We start from the raw sequence: 22,320 nt of genomic DNA on the forward strand, positions 1-22,320 counted from the left end.
AGCGTTCAGGCTCACCCCCGCCAATAACTCCAATTGGTACTGGCGCATTTAAAGAGTGGGGGTGCGTTCACATGATCAGTTTTTCAGATGCAGTTTTTGATGGCTAAACCAGGAGTGGAATAAAAAATAAGAGAGTTGCCACCTCTTAGGCAGCGGTCACACGTACCGCTAGGCGTCCGTTCATAACGCGACGCTAGCGCACAGGGGGAGGTCCTTGTCCCAAACGCACATGCGTTTCCAGGGAAACGCATGCGATTGATAAGCTGATCGCATGCGTTTCTCTGGAAACGCATGTGCGTTCGGGCTGAGGACCTCCCCCTGTGCGCTAGCGTCGCGGTGTGAACAGACGCCTAGCAGTACGTGTGACTGCGGCCTTAGTGATATGTTCTCACCCATTGCAATCCACACCTGCTTTTGGATTTGAAAACTACATTTGAAAAACTCAATGTGTGAACGCACCCTTACAACCAGTATCGATCATGGTTTTTGGGGGTACCTGAATTGAACAGGTTCGCTCATAATGGGGGAAATCTACCTTTTGATTTCATGCATTATGAACCAAACATACATTGAGAATGCAGTCGCTACACAGATGCAGAAACATATCTTGTTTAATCCCTGAACTGAGTGGTTGCTGAAAAAACTATTATGAATAATAATTTCTTTATTTATATAGCGCACAAGGATTATTCAGCACTACACAGAACTTGCCAAATTGATTCCTGTCCCCAAAGGGCTCACAATCTTATCAACCGGAGGACCCGGAGGAAACCCACGCAAACACGGAATTATGATAATGAGACTCTGTTGCTCCTTGGTGCTCCTCCTCTTACCACAATTATTAAACTGCTCCAGAGAATGATGTTATCACTGTGTTGTCCCTGACAGGCAGAAGTGATCAATTGCTGTACCATCCCCCAGCTGCTGTGTATGAGTGATCCAGCTCAGGTTGATTAGTCCTGTCTGGACAGATCAGGAAGCTCCATGTAATGTGCTCATGTATGGCAGAATGCATGAAACCCAGCTTTCCCAAGTTCCTTAATTTTATAATGGTTTTTTTGAGCAAAACAACTCGGCTCAGGGATTAAACAAGGTATGTTTCTGCCTCAGTATAGCTACAGCATTCTCAAGGTATGTTTGGTTCATAATACATGAAAACAAATGGTAGATTTCCATTAATAGGTAGTGGTCTGCAGCAAGGGAGCGTGCAGAAGAGCAAGGCCTGAGGGTGCATATATACCTGTGCCAGTAACTCAAAGAGATTTGACAGGTTACATAGCGTTAACAAACAAATGCATTAACGCAATGTTAACACGTTTGTTAATGTTATGTTAACGCTGTAATGTTACGCAATGTTAATAGCAATGTCATCCGACAAATCTCTTCTGAGCTGTTCTTACATATAAGAAAACGCATACTTGACTGCCACATGTGAACGCGCCCTCAGAGTGCGTCTAAAGTCCCGCCCATCCACAGCAGCCAATGAACAAGCAGCTTTGCAGGTAAGGTTCTTCATGGCTGCGTTGACGCTTAACTTCATGTGACTTCAATAGGACCCCAAAAGGAAATTATAAGTGGCGCCCTGAGACTCCCATACTGACTTGGTTCACCTGTAGCTAAGTTGTATAAACTTTTTCTTTCTCGTGGAATGAAGCAAAGTTTAAAGTGCAGCCATGACTGTATATCTATTGTCAGACTGTAACAGGAGCCGGTAATGTGATCAGATGATGTTTATGCTCCTTTGTGTATGGGGAAGTTTAGCAATTTACACTAAAGCTGTGTTAGATTGATATTTCTATGTGTTCTACCACAATGTACAGGATGCAGATACATTTCATACACTCAATACAAAATGCTTACCTTACAGGAAATCTTCATTGGCTTGTAACAATAAGGCGATCACAAAGTGTCCCAGGGATTAGCTGTAATCTTAAAGGGAACCTGTCACCAGGGACCTCATTTTCACTAAAGACAGGTTGCAGAAGCCCATCACACCTGCAGTGCAAATCTGCCTTTCTGTCTTTTCTAAGCATTTGCATTACAATATAATTGTGTGTTATAACTTACTCTGACAAAATCCTGGGGTAGTCACAGGGGTTGGGCTTTGGTTTGGATGCATTTAAAAAAAAAACATGTGCCTTGTTTGTGTTACTCACTCCTCAGAGCTCAGTCCCCACCTTTGTGCTCCTGAACAGCTCCACCTCCTGCTCCTTCTCAGAGGTTACAGCCTGGTGATATTACATCAGTGGAGAGGGAGGAGCTGTACGGGAGCACAAATATGGAGGCAGCCTGCAGCTCAGACAAGTCACATGTTGTTTTTTGAAATGCATCCAAACCAAAGCCCAACCCCTGTGACTACCCCAGGATTTTGTCAGGATGCAAGAGTAAGTTATAACACACAATTATACAGTAATGCAAATGCTTAGAAAAGGCAGAGAGACATTTTTGCACTGCAGGTGTCATGGGCTTCTGCAGTGCCCCCGCAGGGGAAATGAGGCATTACACAGGACCTATTCAGATCATTGAATTATATTTGTTATAAAGCAAAGGACAGGTCCCCCCAGAGCGAGAGCCTTTGTACCCCTATAATTTCCATGCGGGGGCCTTGATCCATGTGGTCCACTTTCTCTTGTACAATATACACTTGTGTTCTATGATCCTTCCTACATCTTTTATTAAACACATATTTTTATCGTCCTGCTTTCCGTCCCGGACCTTGTTATCCGTGTATTTATTTCATCAGGCAGAGCCGTGTATTTTGCTTGGCCCCGTGTATCCCACAAATCTGCTGTTCCCTGTACATTAGATAAAATTGTTAACAGAGAGAAAATGAAAAAACCCGGGACGCTGAAGTCAAAGGCCTCTATAAGTAGAAGAATTCCCATAGACCTGCACGTTTCCTTCCCCGTAATATTTTTGGAATGTTACAAAGTTATTATTTCTAATAGTTATAGTCCTAGATATATATTTCTAATAGTTATGGGGCTGTAATCCCTGTCCATATACTCATCATCAGTGAGGCCGGTGATTTCATGCTGTATACCAGCACTGAGGCCGGTGATTTTTTCCTGTATCCTGATGAGGCCAGTGATTTTATGCTGTGTACCAGCACTGAGGCTGGTTATTTTATTCTGTATCCTGATGAGGCCGGTGACTTCATGCTGTATACCAGCACTGAGGCCGGTGATTTTATTCTGTATCCTGCTGAGGCCGGTGATTTTATGCTGTATACCAGCACTGAGGCTGGTTATTTTATTCTGTATCCTGATGAGGCTGGTGATTTCATGCTGTATACCAGCACTGAGGCTGGTTATTTTATTCTGTATCCTGATGAGGCCGGTGATTGCATGCTGTATACCAGCACTGAGACTGGTTATTTTATTCTGTATCCTTGTGAGGCCGGTGATTTCATGCTCTATACCGACACTGAGGCCGGTCATTTCATGCTCTATACCGACACTGAGGCCGGTGATTTCATGCTCTATACTAGCGCTGAGGCGGTGATTTCATGCTATATATGAACACTGAGGCTGGTAATTTAATGCTGTATACTGGTGCTGAGTCCGGTGACTGCAGTATTGATGTGTATATGGAAAGGCCCTTGTTTCTGACACTCCCTTTGAGTCTCCTTTCTACACGGGGAATAACATCAATTATTTTGATCTTTTATTGGCAATAACTTTTTGTAAATGGTCCTTACATCCTTACACAGGAATACTCCTGGGTGCACACCTCATGTCAAGTCTTCCCGCACTAAGGCCATGTTCAGATTTGGCAGTTATGCAGCAGTTACAGTATAATGCAGAAGTGCGGTGCAGATTTGCAGCCAATGTTTTTTACTTCACCTTAAAGGGTAAAAAATCCATCGCTTTACACAAACTTTAGGACTTTTACTTACAACTTTGCCTGCAAATGATCTGCAGATTAGTAGAAACCGGAAAGGTGAAAACCTCCATCGCACATTAATTTACATACTGGAAGGTCAGAGGTCACCGCTCATTCACACTCTGATGAAATTTGACTCTGGAAGGGTTAATTAGACAAGCGCTGCTATTGACTCCCCAGACTCGCTCCCATAATGCCCGGCGGGGACTCTGGGACTGGTTCACAGCTTTTGTCATGTAAATTCAGAGACTTTCACTGTCTTTGCTTTTCTTAACTTTGTGTTTGACTTCTTCACTCGTGTCCTCCTGTGACTTGGCGCCCTGTGAATGGTTTCGCGTTGGATCTCGACGTGTTATGTTTGCTGTCAAGATATGGAACGAGTCAATCCAGGAGAGTTCTCATGTCTCTTCCCGTTACACAGAGATGAGAACCGACACCTGTCATCTCATCGTCACATAACAACATCCAGCAGATCCAGCAATTCCTCCGAATGAGATCTGATGTAACATCAGCTCACTGATACATTGTATATTAGATACATCTGCAAATTCAAAGAAACAATGTAACACCAGAATAGGTAAACGGACAAAACCACTTGTCTGTATTATATCTGCATAGTAGAAAAAAACAATAAATTGATGGTGTCTTCCTATCAATAACATGGACCAACAGCGTAGGATTGACGGGTCCCCTGATCCGGAACTCATCCGACCTCTTTAGTCTCTGGAGGATACACCGCCACCAGGGACTGTAGAAAATTCAACCCCATAGTTGACTTGACTCTCAATTGGTTGAGAGACCCCTTTTTGGGGGTCAACCAGACCAAAAAGTACATTCCGAGGCAGAATTTGGCCTATGGTCTGGGCATCCTCAGCCTGCTAGGGTCTGTTGTTCTCTCCTCTCTCTCTGGAAAACAATGAAAACTACTGAAAATCATTTTAGTTTTAGGGTCTTCTAAAAAGTACAGCCGCTCTCACTAACCTTACATTCACACTGCTGTATAGGGGATGGATATATGCACCGTATATATGTCCCCCATAGATGGCAATGAGCGCACGGCGCCCTATGGGAGCAGTATGGTGCAGCACACTGTACTGTTTCGTAGCCAGGAGAAAGATAGGACATGTCTTATTTTTCCACGGAATCCGGCGCCGTGCCCCATATATCGCTATGAAGAGGGGCGGGGGTGAGCAGCGCCCTCTTCCCGACGCTGATGTGTGCCTGCTGTACTACGGTACGGCGGGCACACATTGGGGGTCATTTACTAAGGGCCCGATTCGCGTTTTCCCGACGTGTTACCCGAATATTTCTGATCTGCGCCGATTTTCCCTGTATTGCCCCAGGATTTTGGCGCACGCGATCGGATTTTGGCGCATCGGCGCTGGCATGCACGTGACGGAAATCGGGGGGCGTGGCCGAGCGAAAACCCGACGGATTCGGAAAAACCGCCGCATTTAAAACAATAAAAGTGTCTCTTGGGACGCGCTTACCTTCACTTGGTCCGGCCCGGTGAACTTGAGTGCGTTCAGATGCTTTTCAGCACAGCAGCGCCACCTGGTGGACGTCGGAGGAACTAACTTGATGAATCCCGGCCGGACCCGAATCCACCGCAGAGAATGCGCCGCTGGATCGCGAATGGACCGGGTAAGTAAATCTGCCCCTTTGTGTGAATGTAGCCTAAGTCAGTTGGACCCCTCATTTTATTTTCCCCTATCTGGCTGTGTTCACACAAAACAGATGTATGGAAACACAATTCCAGCGCAATGGGATGAGAGATTTTCTTGACAAATGCATTTAAACCTAAACTCTCGTGATATTGATTAGCAACGCATGCTTTACAGATAAACAATGCATCCTGATCGTAAGGCCGCGTTCACACGTTGCGTTTGGAAACGCATTGCAACAACAGCTAAGGAGAGAGGATTTGCCTAATCACATTACTTTTAACATGTGTGTTTGCAAAATGCATCGTAAACACAATGTTAACATATAAGTTAACAACGTGTTAACACATGCGATTTGTTAATACATGTATTAACAATGTGTTAACAAATCTAAACAGAAATGTAATCAGGAAAATCACCTCTCCACAGCTGTTGTAATGCGTTACAAAACACAATCAAAATGCAACCAAAACGCAACGTGCGAATGCGCCGTAAGCGTTTAGACGCATCCATGATCTGTAGAAGCTCCTCCTCATTGCGCATGAACCGTATGAATGCAGCCTAAAGGGGTTTGTCCAACATGGCAACTGTAAGTAAACGTGCCTTTACATCTTCAATGTCATTTGGTCTACACTCTTTCTTCTCAAGTCTCCTATAACCCCGCACATTCAGATTCTATGCAATTCCACTGGGAAAAGAAGGGGCTCCTAGACGCGTCTGGTGGTAGGGGAGGACAATGGATCATGCATGGTGGTGAGGTGGAGCACCCTATGAGCATTGGATAGTCAGACCTTCCTCATTCTGACCACAAAATCCATAGAAGATTTTGTGATTACTAAAGAGATTGAACAGACTTTGTTTTTCCGGACAGACAGATCTTATATGTTATCTTCATTGGTGCAGCGTATTCACATCTAAACATTTACACAGGTAAAGGATTATTACAGTGATTCATCTGCCATTTCTACGTAGTAAAAACTTTGAAAATTGGATAAAGCAGGGACACTTACTCATCGATCCAGGCACAGTGACTGTGGTAATCTTCTCATATATGTTATTCATGGCCTCCTTCCTTCTAATATCAACTTTTATAATGATCCTAATGAGCCAAAAGGGCTCCCAGAAGTGTTATAGGAGAAGCTGTGTGCTGCAGATTCGCAGGCTGTTACACTGTCTCCTCCTACCTCCTGCTCCTTCAGCAGTAATAACAGTAATCTTACACAGGGGGAGTGGGAAGTTCTTCTTGTAACAGCCTGTGAAGCTACAGCACACATGGGCTCTGGTGGGGCTCAGTTCATTAGCATAATTATAAAAGTTGATTTTAGAACAAAGGAGGCCAGGGAAAACCAATCTAAGAAGATTACCACAGTCACGGTGCCTGGATCTATGAGTAAGTGCCCCTGGTTTATCATGATGGTAGATTTCCTTTAACCCCTTAACGCTCTGCGCCGTAGCTCTACGGCGCAGAGGTATAAGGGATGTATGAAGAGGGCTCACGGGCTGAGTCCTCTTCATACAGAGGTGGGGGTTTTTGCATTTTGCACAAAACCCCCACCGCTATTAACCCCCTAAACGCCGCCGGCAAAGTCGCCGGCGGCGTTTAAAAGACGGCGGCGCGTGGGCGCCGCCATCTTTTTTTCGATCGCCACGCCCCCGAACGTCATCGGGGGGCGGCGATCAGTTGCCATGGTAGCCTCGTGTCTTCTTTTGACACGAGGCTATCTGGCAGCTGCATATTCGTTACAATGAGCCAGTGGCTCATTGTAATGAATGTGCTGCAAAAATGCCATATATTGCAATACAGAAGTATTGCAGTATATGGTAGCAGCGATCTGACCATCTAGGGTTAATGTACCCTAGATGGTCTAAAAGATAGTGAAAAAAAAAAGAAAAAAAAAAGTTTAAAAAATAAAAAAAATTAATAAAATATTAAAAGTTCAAATCACCCCCCTTTCCCTAGAACGGATATAAAACATAACAAACAGTAAAAATCACAGACATATTAGGTATCGCCGCGTCCCAAAATGCCCGATCTATCAAAATATAAAAACGGTTACGGGAAATGGCGCCCAAATGTCCGAAATGCGACTTTTACACCTTTTTACATAACATAAAAAATGAAATAAAAAATGATCAAAATGATCAAAATGTCGCACAGACCTCAAAATGGTAGCAATGAAAACGTTGCCTCATTTCGCAAAAAATGACCCCTCACACATCTCCGTGCGCCAAAGTATGAAAAAGTTATTAGCGTCAGAAGATGGCAAAAAATTTTTTTTCTTTTTTGTACACATTCGTTTAATTTTTGAAAATGTATTAAAACACAATAAAACCTGTATAAATTTGGTATCACCGCGATCGCACCGAACCAAAGAATAAAGTAGGCATGTTATTTGGAGCGAAGAGTGAAAGTCGTAAAAACTGAGCCCACAAGAACGTGACGCACGTGCGGTTTTTTTTCAATTTTTCCACATTTGGAATTTTTTTTCAGCTTCGCAGTACACGGCATGTTAAAATAAATAACATTACGGGAAAGTAAAATTTGTTACGCACAAAATAAGCCCTCACACAGGTCTGTACATGGAAAAATGAAAAAGTTATGGATTTTTGAAGTTGGAGAGCGAGAAATGAGGCGAAAAACCCTCCGTCCTTAAGGGGTTAAATATGTCAGAAGTTGTTATTTGAGGTCCATTCACCCACTACAAGCTCTTTGTGTTTGTGTTACCTTCATCCTTTCTCACCTCATTTCGATTAGATGAAGACACTTCTACTTGATCTCTATTTGACCTTGTATTTGACCTATTGTCCCTGGAGAGTTGTGTAATCATACCTTTTGTGTGTGTTGTTAGTAGCAACAGGACTGTGATCTATGTATTTATATTCCAGGATTATAGTTTTTAACTGGTTGGCCCCTCCTTGCTTTCTCGTAGTGAACCGTAAGCCTTCTACAGCTAGAGGGGAGGGGCTTTTGAATGCAGGGAGCAAAGAGTACAGCAGTGTGAGGGCACAACTTTCTAGTGCTACAATCTTCGAATATATGAATACATATATTAAAGTCCTGCTGCTACTAACTACACACACAAACAAACGTATGGTAACACAAGACTTAAATCTACCATTTGTTTTCATGTATTGTGAACCAAACATACCTTGAGAATGCTGTGGCTACACTGATGCAGAAACATATCTTGTTTAAGTGGTTTTGTTAAAAAAAACTATTTTAAAATTCAGGACCTTGGGAAAGCTAGGTCTCACGCATGCTACCGTACATGAACACATTACACAAAGCTTCCTGAACTGTCCAGACAGAACTAATTAACCTGAGCTGGATGACTCCTACACAGCAGCTGGGGGACGGTGCAGCGATTGATTACTTCTGCCTGTCAGGGACAACACAGTGATGATGTATTCTTGGCTTATGCTGGGCAGGACAAGGCTGGAGCAGTGTATAATTAGGGTAAGAGGAGAAGCGCCGGGGCAGCCAAAGGAGCGACAGAGCCTCATTATCATAATTTTATAATAGTTTTTTTCAGCAAAACCACTCAGTTCAGGGATTAAACAAGATATGTTTTTGCATCAGTGTAGCTACAGCATTCTCAAGGTATGTCTGGTTCATAGTGCATAAAAACAAATGGTAGATTTCCTATAATACGTAGCACTGTCTGCATAGCTGAAGATTCCCTGGATGATAACAGGTGACCGTGATACTGTTTATTGGGAAACCCATTTTAATGTCACGGTTGCATCTATGTGATCACGTGGAACAGTGAATTGTAATCTCTTGTAATATTAGGGGGTGCTCTGATGAAAGCCCCCACTTGCTTCACTCACTAAATATTCATGTACACATCCAATTTGCTTCCAATTATGTATAAAAGTTAGTTTAAGGGATTTCTGGACGTGGCTGGCACAGTGCATGCAGCATTTGGGATTATCCTACTAGGCGATAGGAAATACATGCAAATAAGCAAATCCCTAGAAGGACAAGAATCACTATTGGTGTGGCAGTCACTTCTCATCTATTCAGACAATCCTTTTCATTTGTAGATCTGTTTATCAGTGTACCCTATGCAATACAATAAACCTCTGCTCGGATTTAAAGGGGATGTCTAGTTGCAGACATTTCTCTTGCTCCACAACCCTCGAGGAATGTTAATTTAATGGACTGGTCATGGCATCCGTCCAGCACCACATTCACCAACCACCTCACGTGGAGTAATTGCCGGCTCTATAGGACCTAAGCTTCATCATGGAGTGGAGCCTAGTCTCATGTAGCTCTCTACTGTGTTTTTTAAACTTTCCTCATAATGATCAGTTCTCGACATACAATATTTCTATGATAGGTCACTGCTTCCCCAAAGATGAACACAGTCTTCTGCTGCTGCTGCTGTTGTCGTCATCATTGTTATGTGTGGTAAATTGTACAAGCAAGAACCTACAGGATAGAGGATCACAATTAAAGCATAAGGTTGAGCATCCATACTGCCCCTCCTATGACTGTTTATAAGGTCACTGAAGATAGCTGAGTACAGTGCTCCCAATATAGTAGGAATAAAGTAACAATGTGTATACTAAACCTGCTACGCTGTGTTCTGAAAGGAGAACAGGCCCCTTAGATTAGCAAATTTTCACAGGCTAGGGCAGTGAAGGCTAACCTATGGCACTGGTGCCAGAGGTGGCACTCAGAGCCCTTTCTGTGGGCACTCAGGCCATCATCATAGATGACTCCAGGTAACTTCCTGCAGTCCCAGACAGCCCAGGACTTGCTGTGCACAGAGCTATTATAAAGTGACAGCTCTACCTGGGACTATTTTCTGCTTTATTGGTGTCCTCAGGGGCTGGTATCAATGAAAGCTGTGACAGAGAAGGGAGTATAAATCACAAATTAAATTTCTGTGTTGGCACTTTGCGATAAATAAGCGGGTCTTTGTTGTAGTTTGGGCACTCGGCCTCTAAAAGGTTTGCCATCACTGGGCTAGGGGATCAGGACTGGAATATTAGGTTGAGTATCCGCACTGCAACTCCTATGGCTGTGAGGTTGCTGAAGATAGCTGAGTATAGAGCTCCCAATAAAGAAGGAATAGAACAGCAGTGCATGTACTAAACCTGATACGTTCTGTATGGATAGGTGAACAGGACCCCCCAAGATCAGTAAGTACCCACACAATAGGGGATAACAACTAAAGCATCAGGTTAAGCGTCCACACTGCCACTCCCATGACTGTCTATGAGGTTGCTGAAGATAGCTAAGTATAGGAGTCCCAATAAAGAAGGAATAAAGCAACAATCCGTATACTAAACCTGATACACTCTGTAAAGGAGGACAGGAGCCCCCGCAAGATCAGCAAGTACCCAGAGCAAAGAGGATCACTAAAGCATCAGGTTGTGCATCCACACTGCTGCTCCTATAACTGTCTATGAGGTTGCTGAGTATATTGCGCCCAATAGAGCAATGCATATGCTCCGTATAGGAGATTACTTTGAAACATGTGCCATCCTCTTTAATCCACCCAGAAAACAAAATTTGACATCAGTCATAAATAGTGACTATATTTGGTGCCAAGTGTTCTGACCCAGACACAATTATTACTTACACTCCCAGTTTAGTGCAGTGGAGGGGTCGTGTCTGTGACTTGTAGCTTCTCTGCACTGGCACCAAGACGCAAAAGTGTTCAAAAACAAGTAGGCAACAGAGCAGAATAGAAGTAAACGGTATGTTGACAAAATTGATGCCTCATGTAAAGGGAATTTTTGCTTTTAGGATGGAGGTGGCTTTTTCCCCTTTAAAGATAAATTATAGTTGGTCTCTTGGTCATCTTTTTGTCTGAAAGTCAATGAATTAGCAAGAAAACCCATATCAGAGGAGTATATAATTTTTGCACTTTCCATTTGCAGATCACAGCTTTTGCTGAACCGGAGCGTGGACAACCATGTAATGCCTGCGGGGATCGCTGTCCTGGACTGGCCTTACACCAGTGGAGGTAGGAAACCTCGAACCCTGGAGAGGGTGTCCTGATCTGTGTGCTATAGGGCTGTACAAACACCTAAAAAATATTACTGCTTTCGCCTGCGCCACAAATGAACACAGGTTGCAGCTGGTATTGCAGATGCTATAAAAGTGTGTAAATTGCAGAAGCAAAGTTTGTAGAGAATTTTCTATAACGGGAATGAGGGCAGAGAGGAGCTCTTGTACGTGCGGGTGGCCTTGGCACGCTGCGCAGCGCCGATGCCAGAGGTGTCTACATTATTCATTATTTCTGTATTTTGAATGCAGGACTTTACTCCAGGAATGGTCTATAGGATGAATCACTGCAGGAAAGTTCATGAGCTTGCTTTAAATAATACATCGACCTCCTCAGTTATATGGAGGCACTTATTACTGCAGTCGTTAAACAAAATAGGTGGAGTTTCATGAGAGGAATAGTAATAAAAACCAACACTATAAAACCATCAAACTTAAGGGTGAACGTAAAAGTCATGTTGGGTTCACCATACTCGATTGGAGATACGGGGTTGACATTTTAGCATCCATGACTTTTACTGTATTTAGGGGCAGATTGCACACAACTGCTTGGACCCTGGTGGCCCAGGTGGCCCCCACATGATGGAAGTTCACTGGAATGACTGTTAAAGGGGCTGTACCAATTTTGATTGCTCTCCCCTTTCCACCGGATAGGAAATAAAAATCTGATTGTGGGGACCCCCACTGTTTATGAAAACGAACGCCCACCTGGAACTGGAGTCTCTTTCTCGCTAATTGATGGAACGTCAGGTCGGGAAAGTGTTCTGCCAATCCATTCAACACCACAGGAGAATGGGAAATTGTGGAGCGCACCACTCGTCCATCTCTAGCACGCTCATAGTGAATGGGAGTGCCACTTATGGCCGAGCACTGCGCTCAGCAATTTCCACCGCTTCCATAGTATTGAATGGAGCAGGAGGGTGCATGCTTAAATTGCCACTTCATTCAATTAGTGAGAAAAAGATCCCCCATTCCCATGTACTTTGGGGGTCTGTTATCTTGATTGTGGGGGTCCCAGCAGTCGCAGCATCTCAAATCAGATTGTTATACCTTATCCTGTGGATAAGGGATAACAATCAAAGGAAGGAAACTGCCTTTAAGGTAAGAACAGGTTTGGTGACCCAAGGAGGAGCAGGATGACACTTCCTCCTTGTCCACCCCTTGGTGTGACATGGCGCTTCTTGGTGCCGCTCTCCTCTTCCTCTCAGTCTTGTATCTAAACCAAATAGGAGAAAAGTATCACTGGGCAGCGCTGTGTCACACCTTGGGGCTGAGTTTAGAATTAGGGGTCCCAATGCCAAAACTTAAAACAAGAATCAGACACCCACAATGCATACTTTTGAGTTGTTGGTTGCCGGATCACATGTCCTGAGCTAGTGATCTTCTGTTTTTGGATGTAGGTAACGTGACGTCAGGATGCAGTACTGATTCTGCCAGATCTATTATTCTGGCTGCGCCAGTTTTGTGCCCGACTTTGCACTGAAAACATGGTCTAAACAGCTAGCACATGTATTTATGAAGTGTTTGCGCCAGTTTTGTGTCTGAGTTTGTGACACATTTGTCACTGCGAAACATGCAAAAGCGCATGTGCTGTCAGTTCGTTAAAAAGGGTACAAGAACTGACCAAAAACGCACCGTGTGACCGCACACTCAGTCTGTGACTTACTAATTCTACAAAACCCATTGCAGATTACATCTAATATTTCCCTGCAGCAGGTTGTCAATTAAAATCATTGTTCCCCCCTTTGTCCGCACTAATAACCATCTGCGAGCCCCGCTGCGTGTACCTGCCCTGCCTCCAGATATTATCATAATCCAGCTCCCAGATGTGAGAACCAGTGTTTGTAGAGTTTCCGAGTCTGAGACTGTGACGGATCACATAAAGGGTCTATTTATTTTGTGAAGCCGACACAAATTCCTCAGCGCGCACCTGTCACCATGAATAAACATTTACTGACTCAATAAAACTGGAGATTGTGGCCATTTCATTGCGGAAAGTCTTATTTGTTTTGTTTTTTTTACCTTTTTTTCCCCCCTATGTTATATTGAGTATTGCCTGATGGAAATATAGTGTAGAGTCTTATTTTAAGGCACCCATGGGCGTTGGGTGAGCAGCTTATCTGTATTTTGGCTAAACTTTTATTGGGTTGCCACATTTTGGGCATGTTCAGTGTTCAGTTGTTCACTTGGGAGATAAGCTGCCTCCATAGGTTTCGGGTAGCAACTTCATTTCATCTTCCCAATGAAGCCATACAGTCATATTACCTAAATGCCACCCTTCTTTTACCTAAAAATTGTTTTCCTCACACCCCCTTAAAATCAAATTCATTATCTTACCTGGCATACAGTTAGTGAGTCAGAGGGGCGTGTCCTGCTTGGTCAAGTCCAGCAGCTCCTCCCCATGTCCCATGCCTCCTCACCATTCATCACTTCATGTCATTTGACCAGGGTGATGTCATGTAAAGTCCTTTCTCCCACTAACATTTGCAAAATATAAGTATCTGATCACATGAAATTACTCCATGGACATTTACTCCCCCCTATCTTCCATTGAGGCATGCTGTGATTTCATGAGATCAGATACATACATTGGTTAAGTTTTGCAAATGTGAGTAGGCAGGGCCAGATTAAGGTTGTTGGAGGGAGCCACTGGGCACAATATTTTAGGGGGGGGGGGCACAGAATGTATCATACTACATAATACACACTACATCTATATACAGACCCCCCAGTAATACATCTATGTATACAGCATCTGCCCAGTAATACATCTATATACATTTCCCCCCCAGTAATACCGCTATATGTAGGCCCCCACCCGCTAGCGTTCGGTTCTCTGGACCAGGCATAGAGCCAGACCTGAACATGTAGTAGACAATTTGTGTGGCTGCCCGAATCGACCCACTATATGTTCAGGTTCAGCTCTCCGCGCTGTTCAGATAACTGGACAGTAGCTGGTACACTTGGTGGGGCCTCTTCGAGGGCCCTGTAAGGCGCGTGACCCGGTAGCCCACCCTATAATCCGGCCCCATTAGTGGGTAAAGGACCTTAGATGACATCACCCTGGTCATATGACATGAAGTACTGAATGATGAGAAAGAGAAATGGTTCAAGGGGTGGAGCTGCTGGACTCAGTCAAGCAGGACACACCCCCTTGACTCGCTGCTGGAATCTGGCTGTATGCCAGGTAAGAAACAAGGTTGATTTTTATGGTGGTGTGAGGGAAACTATCATAAGCTACAAAAAGGGTAGAATTTAGGTAAATAGGCTCTATGGTAACCTGTCACTAGCTGTATTTGTGAAAAATATGGATTATCAGGCCATTTGTGTCTTAAGTGGATGGCCAGCCTGAAGGTGGGTTAGCAATTGTATCTATTGTTTTGGTTGGTTTGGAAAAACCCATTATGAAACATACATGTCCTGGGTTAACACTGATTAAACTGCTTGCATCCTCCTCCACCAGTAGAGCGCCATTTTCTAAGAGGTTGTGGATCTCACTGTGCTTTATCTGGCTCTCCACGCTTGTTAATATGGGTGAGGTCCTGTTGGCATGGGCAAGATTCAAGTCAACGGCCGCCCATTTGCATTGCACGACCTGCGCCGCCCCTTTATGTTGACCGGTGGACCAGTTTGACAACCTTGTAACCAGCCTTCTAATCATATCTAGATAATATCTAGATTACTATGGTGGTAAGTCTTGTCCCATCTCTGTTCCTAGACCTGAATATTGTCAACTAGGGGGTATTGTACACATAGCACCCAACTTGTCTCCAATTCCTAAACATTAAGCTGAAACTTTTCCAATCTGTATTTGGCGTAGCGTCATTGGCTGCGGGACTAACGCCTATACTTTAATATGTTTAATATATGACTCGTCTCGCTGCACAAGTTGATTAATAATCTGTAATGCAGCATATGGGCTGTGAGGTAAGAGGTAGCGAGCGCTGCCAGGAACCGTCCCATCCCCTGTGCATTTACTTTAAGCCGCCTCCGAGCGAGCGCGCTAATTATATCAATTTCACTGGAATACAAATGTTACAGCATGTTTTCCGTGTAAAGAGAAGAAGCCGGATCTGGCTGATTGGGGCATTCTTCTTCTTTTTCTTCTTCTTCTCGCTCTTTGTTTCTGACTGTGTAGAACATTCTGTGGATCATTAATTTATAGTCAGAGTAATGAAGCCTCTGAGGCTGTCTTCCAGGTCAGGGATGTAGCACATGGTATAATTAGATATTGGGGAGGAACGAGCGCTCCATGTGGGGTGGAGGAATATTTAGAAGGATGCAACGGCTTGAGATTTGCATAACTAACAATTCCTAAATATAACATTATAATTGGAATCAGAACTGAACTGATGGAGACTGTTATGTTTAGATACTTTGTAGCGCTCCATCTGCTCTGTGAGGGTACGTTTAAGCAACGTTTCTTTGTAGCAGATTTTTGAGACCTCTCCTGTGGGTTACCTTGGCTTTCTGATGCAGTTTTATATATATATATATATATATATATATATATATATATATATATGTGGCCTCATTCGACCTTCTGCCACAGTTAAGAGGTAATTACACCATTGAAACAAGCGTGAAACATTGAAACAAGAGCATGTTCCCACGTGGCTTCTTTGTTGCATTTTTAAACGCATCAAAAACACAAGTGGGAGGGGGTTTGGCCAAAACACACATGTATTTCATTGGAAATATATATATATGCATTTTGGCCAATCCCCCTCCCACTCGATTTTTTAGATGCGTTTAAAAACAAGACAAAAAACGCCACTTGGGGATGTGCCCTAAAGGAGAAGCACAGGGGCGTAACTTGAGGGGGTGCAGAGGCTGCAGTCGCAACCGGGCCCAAGAGGTTCAGAGGGCCTATAAGGTGTCACTTCCCATATAAGAAGACTAGTACTTTAAACCAGTGATTTTCAACCAGTGTGCCGTGGCACACTAGTGTGCCGCGACACATGGTTGGGTGTGCCGCGGGGAAAGTTCACCAAACTATGGTGCCCCCTGTGTTTTGTTTCCCGGCAGTGCGCAGCGATGCGCAGTCACGGCTTCTTACAATGTAGGAGACGTGTACAATAACACATGCGCAAGCTTTGAACCTCGCGCAACAAAATGACGTCACCGAGGCCGGCGCATCATCCTGAGAGCGGAGAGACTCTCGCATTTGCCCACCGTCAAGGTAATGCCCACCAATAATGCTGACTATATGACCTTTTGCCTGAGTATATGAACTGTGGGCAGAATACTCAGCATATGAGCTGGTACTTGTAGTACTCCAGCAGTATACTGCATATAACAATGAGAAATACTATAGTCATGAGGCTGGAGTACTACAAGTACCAGCTCATATGCTGAGTATATGAGCTGGCACTTGTACTCTGGCCTCATGGCCATAGTACTTCTCATTGTACCCCATTATATTGCAGTATATGAGCCACATAATAATCAGCACCATATACTAAAAACAGGGAGAAACTGAGAACTGTTGAGGAAGAGCTTTGTGTGTGTCTTTCCACCATTCCTGCCAGGATATCCCTTTTGTGTTCATCGAAACAGGCCCAGGTTTCACACTGCGTAAAATAAATTTAGAATCTATATTATTAACTATTATATAATTAGTGTCATTTTGTGCTATTTTGGTTGGTGGTGTGCCCCAGGATTTTCTAAGTATAAAAAGTGTGCCGCGGCTCAAAAAAGGTTGAAAATCACTGCTTTAAACCATACATTATACTCGTGAGCCTGGCGTAGACTTTGCACTGGGGCCCCTCAACTTCTGTTACGCCTCTGGAGAAGCGTCTCATGTTGGGGGAAAAATTTGCGAGTTTTTAGTAGCAGATTTAAGGCGGAAGACTGAGGAACCTGGTTGAATACTGCAGCTGTCACTCAGAGCATGGTAGAGACGTAGATTAGTGCAGAGAGCTAAGAGCACAGCAGTGTGAGGATGCATGCTAAGAGAAGCTCAGGCATATTTTTTTCTTGCTTATATATGATTTTTTTTGTGGGTAGATGTTCTTAGAAGCTTATCCAGAAGCCTTCACATGGGGATGTTTTCTAAGTCCCCTGTTGTCATCACTTAGTGGAATAACTTCCCAAACTTGTCCTAGGATTTGATACAGATTTTCTGAATTGAAGGAAATGAAGCGAGTCGACCACACCTTTTCCTAAAAAAAAAAAAAATCCTATTGTTGGCTTCTAAAAGCTTTCAAGGTACAGACCAGCCCTGCTAGAGATTGTCTGACTGAGCTAACCATTATTTTGGCTCAGCCGGCAGTTAACCTGTCGTGGTCCTTTGTGTTCCTGACTGATGAAGTCATTAGGATGTCACTTACACAAGAACGAAGTGTCCAATGTACCCCAGTCAGACCCCTCGTCGCTCCCCGAGATGAGCAGAGCATCAGGACTCACATGTCCGGGCTGCCCCGCTCATCTTTATGCAACTGACAGAGATTGTTGAGTATGGCGATACTCAAAGAGATGAATGGGGCAGCCCGGACATGTGCTCATCTCGGGGAGCGACAGGGGGTCTGACTGGGGTACATCGGAACCCCATTTTCGTGATCTGTGGGGTTTCCTTAGGCCCTATCCTGTAGCTAGAGCCTAACTTGTTTTAGTGGGAAAACTCCTTTGATAATCCGTCCCTGTGTACTACACGTGCCCCGTGATGGCGGCCATATTGGTCGTCTTCCCAATTTTTCAAAAACTGATATCAGACCACCAAAAAATTCCTTATAATCTTTTCCAGTACAAATTGTCCATTGTGAAGTTATGATCCAAAACTATGAGCAACTTCCCATTATGCCAAACAGTTGTGTACTACATGTGAGCTGTAATGGCGGCCATATCCGTTGTCCCTCCAATTTTTCCGAAACTGGTATCAGAACTTGGGAACTTGCAGTTTCCTCCGATCTTTACCAATATGACCTGTCTATTTTGAAGTCTTCTGTACTCTATGTGAGCCGCCATATTGGTTGTCACCCAACTTTCTACTACACTTTCAATTGCAGTTTGACCAGCATGAAGTGGTCTTCGAGCTCTAGTCACGGCCTCCCGCGGTGTCGCGCTGCTGAGCGCGGTGAAAGGTTGCATTGTACACACAGCTGAAGCCTCATACAAAGAAGTGGCCCGTTCCTGGGTTTTCCATCTAATCTGATCTGCATTACATTAGGGTTTTGTGTTAACAAGCGAAGAGTTAAAGCCGCCGGGGAGTTTCGCTATGTGAATAGTCATCACACTGTATTTTGCATAATGTCCTGTTGACTAGGAGCCAGTGAAAGTCGTCTCCGCAGAGAATGGACACAAGTAATTTACAGCCTCTTCCTAACGCAATTACTATGAATTCCCCCGACCCATAAATGGTGATAAATTGGCGTCTTTTTAAGGACAAGACCCTCTTTTCAACCCCTGCAAAGTATTTCCCTGCAGTGCAACTTTAACAAGTACAAACAGTAACAAGCCAAGTCTTTTGTGCGAGGAGGTGGATTGCAGGGAACTTTTCTTCTACCGGAATTTTTTTCCCAATGTCGTGCCTTTGACATAGCGCGGCACTGGTGGAAGGGGCCTGCGGATTACGGCAAAGTTTATTTTTTGAAGTGAGTTTTTTTTTTGAGTAACGAGACGCTAATCTGCTACAGGGAATCTCAATAGAGTCCTAAATGTATTCATTAGCGGCCGGGATCAGCTTGTGAATAGACCTTTGTGTCCCAGACCGATTACAGTGTGGAGAAAAGCCTCTTGTGTAATGTTGGGAACACACTGGGGGCACCCCCCGCACAGAGTATACCACTGTTTATATACATTGTCTGACAGTGTACACACATCTAATATCTTGTCTTTGACTTTTACATCACCAAAAGATTTTGTGTGGCATTTGGTCCCTGCAAACCACAGGGACTGTGGAGATCTGTGTAATCATACATTTGCTTATGTTATTAGTAGCAGCAGGACTGTGGATTTAACTTCCAGGATTGTAGCTTGTCCAAGTGCAATTTGTGTGTGTGTAACTCCGGCTGCTGTGATCTCTGCAGCCGGAGTTAGGTACAGGCGGTCCCCTACTTAAGAACACCCAACTTACAGACGACCCCTAGTTACAAACAGACCTCTGGATGTTGGTAATTTTTTGTACTTTAGTCCTAGGATATAATAAACTGCTATAAAAGTTATTAGGTGTCTGCTATTAAGCTTTATTGTTAATCCTGGTACTGATGACAATCCAACATTTTTAAAATCTAATTGTCACAGAGACCAAAAAAAATTTGGCTGGAGTTACAATTATAAAATAAGTTCCGACTTACATACAAATTTAACTTAAGAACAAACCTACAGAACCTGGGGACTGCCTGTACTGTCTTCGGAGATGATTGGTAATCATAACTCTATATTATACAATTGTTTCCCCATAATCCCTTCCTCATCCAATCCCTTCCCTTCCTTGGTTGAACTTGATGAACATGTGTTTCTTTTCAACTGTATAAACTTTGATACTATATAGGTCGCTAGTAGCAGCAGGACTGTGAAATATAGATTCATATTTAATTTAGATTGTATCTTCTCCAAGTGCAGTGGGAGCTAGTCCTCACACTTCCCCACTCTGGGCTCCCTGCAGCCAGTATTTGGTATTGTCCCTGGAGATATGTGTAGTCATACCTTTCTGTCTGTTGCTAGTAGCAGCAGTGTTTGTGAAATATAGATTCTACAATTTTGACTTTTCCACACTGCTCTTAGCTCTCGGCATTGAAGCGCTCCTTCACTGTTGCAGTTCATTTGGGACCCTAATCTACCTACAGGTCCATATGGACCTGTGATTTAGGGTCCTAAATCGACCTGTATATTATATTTGTGTGCCCTAAATTTAATAAAATACAAACATTTATACTTACCTAGATGTGAGTCCGATGAGGCACATTGGACTCACATTAGCAGATCCGGGGCCGGCGCCTCCCCTTGCGTTGCACAAAAGTAACGTTGGGACAGTATTTTGGTGTTTTACCATAGATTCACTAGCTACAGGCACAGGGAGCACAGGGAGCACAGGGAACAAATGTTTTTTTTTTTAATGGGACCACTTAGGGGAGTATTTGGGTGATTTGTGACACCTAACCAATCCTATAAGGACCTGTGGGTGGTTTAGTGTACCAATACACCCTGACAGGTTCCCTTTAACCAGAAGCTCCCTCCCTTTTTCACTCAGGCTTGTAAAGTACAGTAAAGTAGAGAGCTAAGAGCACAGCAATGTATGGACACCTGCCCAGTGCACTTGCAGAAACTTTATTCTTGGATTACAATTTTCACAGTCCTGCTGCTACTAACAACATGCACTAAGCTGTAATGACACATCTCTCCAGGTCTCTGCAGCTCAAAAGTAAAAGAAGTCAAGTTGCAATACCACACATAACCTGTGGACGGAGAGGGGCGCTGTTTTTAGAGAAGATTAGATCTCTTTTTAAAATCCTGGAAAATCCTTTTAAAATGTTTGACATTCTTTAGAAACTATCAGTATGAACACTCTGTATCACATATATCTGAATATACACATGGAACATAGGTACCTCTTTGGTCCTGTCTGCTAACAGTCTGATTGGCTGCTGAAATCTATGCGTACATATATACAATACACCGCCATATGGTATGTCTGGTAAAGCCGCTATCATCTCTGCACATCTGTGCCACCTTCTGTATGTGACGGGTTATTGATCCCAGGAATATCAGCCCCGGCCACAATAGGACATTTGCTGTTCCGGACCCTGCGGATCTATGGCCATTATCTATATGGATCTATAGGAAGGAGATGTTTACAGGTCTGGGAGTATTGTCCCTGTAGATAAAGAATCCAGGACTTCTGGGAACATTGTAAATTTGGTCTGTTAAAGGGGAAGACTCCTCCCAGCAATGTTTTCTATAGTAACAATGGAGAAATATATTGTAAAAAAGCAAAAAAAAAACCTCCCAATTAATCCAGTTGCCGCATCTAGGGGTATGGGAAAAAATACCTGTCTGGGATATATTATAGGCACTAAAGGGATTTTCTGTGAATTGGAATACCCCGTAGGGAACTGATAAACATGCCCACCTCTCACGAGGGTCCCTCTGGGTGTTATATGTAGCATTTAGTCCCATTTGACCACCAGTACAGACATAAAGTTTATTGTGGCATCCCTGCCCTCAGTGGCCACATACTAGGCCAAGGATTGGTTCAGTGTCACATATCAGGGCAATGATTGGCTCATTGCTCACATATCAGGGCAATGATTGGCTCATTGCTCACATATCAGGGCAATGATTGGCTGAGTGGCCACTTACCAGGGCAATGATTGGCTCAGTGGTCACATACCAGGCCAATGATTGGCTGAGTGGCCACATACCAGGCCAATGATTGGCTGAGTGGCCACATACCAGGCCAATGATTGGCTCAGCGGCCACATGCCAGGCCAATGATTGGCTCAGCGGCCACATGCCAGGCCAATGATTGGCTCAGCGGCCACATGCCAGGCCAATGATTGGCTCAGCGGCCACATGCCAGGCCAAGGATTTGCTTAGTGGCCACATGTCAGGTCAAGTATTGGTTCAGTGGCCACATGCCAGGCCAAGGATTCGCTCAGTGCTCACAAGCCAGGCCAAGATTTGGCTCAGTGGCTATATGCACACCTAACATGTCTGTAAGCCCCAGAAACCACAACCGGAGTATTTTTATTTATTTTCAAAGCATGGCCCCTTTTACAGGTTTTTTTTTTATAAAGAAACAGCACCACT

The 22,320-nt window shown here is 43.9% G+C and overlaps 1 protein-coding gene across 2 annotated transcripts in view; it reads left to right on the forward strand.

Moving 5' to 3' along the window:
- The window catches only part of PRICKLE2 (prickle planar cell polarity protein 2), a 199,842-nt gene that overhangs the window by 3,028 nt on the left and 174,494 nt on the right, over positions 1-22,320 (forward strand). For both annotated transcript variants that reach the window (XM_072128392.1, XM_072128393.1), the window contains exon 2: positions 11,445-11,530. In XM_072128392.1, the coding sequence (XP_071984493.1) occupies positions 11,445-11,530 (86 nt within the window). The remainder of the gene's footprint in view (positions 1-11,444; positions 11,531-22,320) is intronic.

The sequence above is a fragment of the Engystomops pustulosus genome, chromosome 10 (genome assembly GCF_040894005.1).
Source record: "Engystomops pustulosus chromosome 10, aEngPut4.maternal, whole genome shotgun sequence".
NCBI classification, from domain to species: domain Eukaryota; kingdom Metazoa; phylum Chordata; class Amphibia; order Anura; family Leptodactylidae; genus Engystomops; species Engystomops pustulosus.